Source organism: Penaeus chinensis, chromosome 40, assembly GCF_019202785.1.
Source record: "Penaeus chinensis breed Huanghai No. 1 chromosome 40, ASM1920278v2, whole genome shotgun sequence".
Lineage (NCBI taxonomy): Eukaryota > Metazoa > Arthropoda > Malacostraca > Decapoda > Penaeidae > Penaeus > Penaeus chinensis.
Genome location: NC_061858.1, coordinates 1,948,913 through 1,954,010, shown reverse-complemented (window position 1 = coordinate 1,954,010; position 5,098 = coordinate 1,948,913). Strand labels below are relative to the sequence as shown.

At 46.5% G+C, this 5,098-nt stretch overlaps 1 protein-coding gene across 1 annotated transcript in view; it reads left to right on the top strand.

Annotated features, from left to right (window-relative positions):
- Positions 1 to 4,822, top strand: part of LOC125047099 — a 9,733-nt gene extending 4,911 nt beyond the window's left edge. Inside the window, exons 2-3 of the mRNA XM_047645205.1 lie at positions 1 to 150; positions 3,762 to 4,822. The exon at positions 1 to 150 is cut by the window's left edge and continues 673 nt beyond it. Coding sequence (XP_047501161.1) covers positions 1 to 150; positions 3,762 to 4,194 — 583 coding nt within the window. The 3' untranslated portion in view covers positions 4,195 to 4,822. The remainder of the gene's footprint in view (positions 151 to 3,761) is intronic.
- The last annotated feature ends 276 nt before the right edge of the window (positions 4,823 to 5,098 follow it).

Below are 5,098 nucleotides of genomic sequence, written 5' to 3'. Positions count from 1 at the left end.
GGAGAAGGTTGGAGGTTATGAAAAGGTGATTGACTGGATGAGGAGGAGTCAGGCTTCTTGCATGGACGCGATGGAAGCCCAGGTGTCCAAAGAATACCCGTTCGAGGTTCTGTGCCACGGAGATTTCTGGAATTGTAATCTTATGTTTAGGTGAGTGAAGCCGTCTTTCATTTTTGTCTCATATTATAATACTTTTCAGTGTATTATTACTGTTTTCATCAGGGTTTAGTTATTATTTGTATCGTTATCACCATCACCATGGTTATTATTATAATCTAATATCTACAGTAGGTACTATTACAACATTTTAAAAGTTGAATCATTGTTAAAGACTGCAAAAAACAAACAAACACACATACACAAGACAGAGATATTGACACGAACATAAAAACATGGATAGATTTAGTTGATCAAGAGGAGCCACTTTATGCCACGTTCCACTAACTAAAGTTAATCATCTAAAAATCGCTCACTGTCACATCAGAATAATAATTATAAGGTAGTTTTATTCCATTTGTTACATTGGATATTCTTGGTGTAACATGCTGTCTGTTTTATTTTGCTTCTGAATTACTTCTTGTGTGCAAAGAATGACCGGGGTTACCATCCACTGGCGGCAAGGGATTCGAACGCAGGTCAGCAAGATTGCTAGACGAGATCGCTACAGCTGCACCACCCAGCACGAAATGCCCAATAGGTCTTTTATACGAAATTGTAATCTCGCTGGATCACGTTAGCATATTTGATGTAATAAATAATTCGGATACACCCTGGCATATAGGACGACAGGACGATCGGTTACCACTACTATCGAGGGAATTGAAGCAGCTGAGAGTTGAAGTGGCTGTTCTCTCGGAGGTGAGAAGACCTGGCAGCGGCACAATTAGTGTGGGTGGCTACACCTACTACTGGTCGGGCCGCAGCGATGGCCACCGTCTCAAGGGAGTAGCCATAGCCATCTCCAGCAGACTTCAACCCTCGGTAGTAGAGGTCATTCCAGTCGATGAGCGTATTATGGTATTGAGACTGAAGCTTTCACTTGGCTTCATGTCTCATATTGCTGCATACGCTCCTACGGATGTATATAAACTTGAGGTGAAAGAGATGTTTTATGCCAAACTTGCATCTGTGGCAGACAGATGTCCTCAGTGAGATATTCGTATTGTTCTGGGCGACTTCAATGCGCTATCCGGCTGTGATCGAGCTGGCTATGAGATGTCTGTCGGTCCTCATGGCTCAGGAGCTGATGCTGGCAGCGAGAACAGCCTCCTTTTCCGTGACTTTGCTAAGTCCCAGAAATTGAGGATTTCTGGCTTCTGGTATCAGCACTCTGACCCACATTGCTAGATTTGGTACAGCGGTACGGGTAGTGTGGCCAGGGAGATCGACCACATCCTTGTTAGCACTCGGTGGAGGATCCTCCAGAACTGCAGGGTGTATCGAAGCGCCGAGTCCTGTGGAACTGATCATAGATTAGTAGTGGCTACTCTCCGGGTCCACTTTAGAACCCCTCCATCGCCCAAATGAACACCCTAGGGTGTTTCATTTGGACAGATTGAGGGAGGACGAGTGTGCCCGGGGGTTGCTGAGGCTATCTCTGGTCGTCTCACAGCACTCGAAGGCCTGATAGACCCTGTTCTTATGTGGGATACCTTCAAGCGTGAAATGCTTGATGCAGCTCAGGAATCCATTGGTGAACGCCCAAGAGCAAGACAGAATTCCATCTCGCAGGAGACACTGGAACCCACAGATGCTTGTCGTACGGTTCGATTGTAAGGGGATCGCAACTTGCACCGTTCTCTGGTGCGCAGGAATAAGTCACTGTTGAGAAGGGACAATTTATCAGTAATCTTGCAGAGGATGTCGAAAGCCATTTCTTATTAAATGACCTTCGTCCTGCCTACCAAGCCCTGAGAAAGCTGAACTCCAAGCCCTCCTCACAGACGAGTATTTTGAGCAGTTGTATAAGGTTGATCCACCAACAGTTAACATGGATGCGGGTAATGTTGAGATTCCTCTGCCAGACCCACCCATCAGTGAGGATCCACCCTCCCTGACTGAAGTCAGGGGGGCAATCTCCAAACTGAAGAGTGGTAAAGCAGCAGGTGTTTGTGGCATCCCAGCTGAATTGCTAAAGGCTGGTGGAGAACCTATGGCAAGGGGCTTGCATGCAGTCCTGTCTGCCATCTGGCAGACTGGTACCTTTCCCCCTGACCTGATAAGGGGTGTGGTCATGCCTATCTGGAAGGGGAAAGGGGATCGCTGGGACTGCATCAATCACCGAGGCATTATACTACTCAGTGTACCAGGCAAGGTGCTCGCACACATCTTACTGAGATGTATCAGAGACCACCTGTTGAGGCACCAAAGGCCGGAGCAATCTGGATTCACTCCTGGTAAGTCCACAATAGACCGCATCCTGGCGCTTCGAGTCATTGTAGAGCGCCGTCGTGAGTTCGGACATGGGCTGCTCGCAGCCTACATCGACCTCAAGAAGGCGTTTGACACGGTGCATCGCCAATTACTCTGGGAGATCCTGAGGCTAAGAGGAATTCCAACAAGGATTATTGGACTAATAGCAAACCTGTATACAGTCACTGAAAGTGCTATAAAGTGTGGTGGGGGCCTGTCGAGCTTCTTCCCTGTTAGTTCAGGTGTGAGGCAAGGCTGTGTTCTTGCACCGACACTTTTCAACACTTGCATGGATTGGATACTGGGTAGAGCTACTGTCCAAAGTCACTGTGGAGCAACTCTTGACTTTGCTGATGATGTTGCCGTTCTCTCTATATCTCTGGAAACCTAGTGGCGGCTCTTGATGCATTTAGCAATGAAGCAAAGCCCCTGGGGCTAGAGGTCTCCTGGACCAAGACCAAGATCCAGGATTTTGGGGGCCTGCTAGTAGACCCTGTGCAGTCGGTACGTGCTTGTGGTGAAAATATCGAAGTGTCTGTCCGAGACAACCCTGGGTGGAGGAGGCCTGTGGGACGACCGAGAAGGTCGTGGCTTGGGCAGATCGATCAAACCTGTCGTGAGGAACTAGAGATGGGCCGGGCCCCAGCCTGGCGGCTCGCCATGACGGGACCCTCGTAGGTGAAAATGAAAGGTGGATGCGGCTATGCGCTCCTTCCGGCGTTAGCCCCAAAATGATGATGATGATTTATATATATAATGTAAAAGGCTTTGGATACCTCCATATAATGACTGGTTGGACAGTGATAGTGGTTAAATGTCTTGACTCTTTATCGTTGAAGATTACAGAGACCTGAACATGGGGGGGGGGGGGGGGGGGGGGGGGGCACACCCAATACCGTTTCCGCTGCCTGCACCTTCGAAGACATGCCTTATATGTAAGTGCGTGTGTGTGTGTGCACATTTTTTTGAAGCAAGGAAATTGTTGGAAAGTTTTAACCCATGAGCGTTGACCCATGAGGGTTAAAACTTTCCAACAATATATATGTATGCATATATAAATATATACACATATGTGTATATACATATTTATATATATGCATATATATATACGTATATATACACAAATATATATATATATATATATAAATATAATATATATATATATATATATATATATATATATATATATATATATGCACACACACACACACGCACACACGCACGCGCGCACGCACTCACGCACGCACGCACGCACGCACGCACGCACGCACGCACACACACACACACACACACACACACACACACACACACACACACGTATGCATATATAAATTTTTTCTCTCCCTCAGGTACGACGGCGAAACTCCCGTCGAGGTAGCAGTCATCGACCTACAAATGGTTCGCATGGCCTCCCCGGGGACGGACCTCTCCAACCTCTTCTACACGAGCCTCGACAACCACGTCAGAAAACCGAACTTGGAGACGTTTTTGAAAGCTTACCACGCCTCCTTTGCGGACACGGTGGCTGCTTGTGGTGCCGATATGCCTTTCAGCTTCGAAGAGTTGAAGGATGAATACAAGAAGAGGTTAAAATACGGGCTGTACTTTGCTATCATGGACGTTCCTATGATCCTGACGGACGCTTCGGATGTCCCCTTAGGCGAGGACTTTTTGCAGAAGTGGAGACAGAAAGCGAAAGAGAGTTTGCCGCAGAATCCTCTAATTAAGTCCAGGTTTCTGTCGACGTTCGATGAAATGATGAGCGAGGCTGTTATTGACTAGTGAAAAGGATGAAGAAATTATTCAATGGGTATCGTTGATGATAAAACGAAATCAAATTTTATAATGATATTCACCTCTAGATACTTTAGACATATGATTTTTCTTCTTGCTATTTACTCTCGAATACAAATATTTTTTTACTAACTGAATAACAGCCGACATTCCAACAATTTTCTCTGCCAGGATCGGTGTTCTATAGAGATGGTATTGAAAGATCAGTGTTAACGAAAACAAACAATGAAAGCACATGCCTAAGTAAACTAACAATGACAAAAAAACAACAACAACTCCATGGTGGAAAACAAACAAAAAAAAGAGTAAAAAAAGAAACAAGATACATGATTTGCCTTCCCTTGTTTAGACTGACAATAAGAACGCATAATTTGTGAAGACCTTCCATGGCCGGGAACAGCCAAGGGTCAAGTTCTCATTCCTCCTTACTGTTTGTGTTTGCTGGGGGTAATTGATACTATGTTAGGGGTAATTAGTGGCTGAACGATAAACGCGCTGGTATCTGTATCCTAGAAAATAATTAGTTCTCTCTTTCTCTCTCCCTCCCTCTTTCTTTTCCTCTCCCACTCCCCCCCCCCCTCTCTCTCTCTCTCTCCTCTCTCTCCTCTCTCTCTCTCTCTCTCTCTCTCTCTCTCTCTTACTTCCTTCCTTGCTCCCTCCTTTACTCTATCGTTCTCTCCCTCCCTCCCTCTCTCTCTACTTCTCTCCGCCTCCCTCCTTTCTTGTACCTCTCTCCCTCCCACCCTCCCTCCCTCCTTCCTTCCCTCCTTCCCTCCACCCCCCCCCTCTCTCTCTCTCTCCTCTCTCTCTCTCTCTCTCTCCTCTCTCTCTCTCTCTCTCTCCTCTCTCCTCCTTCTCTCTCTCTCTCTCTCTCTCTCTCTCTCTCTCTCTC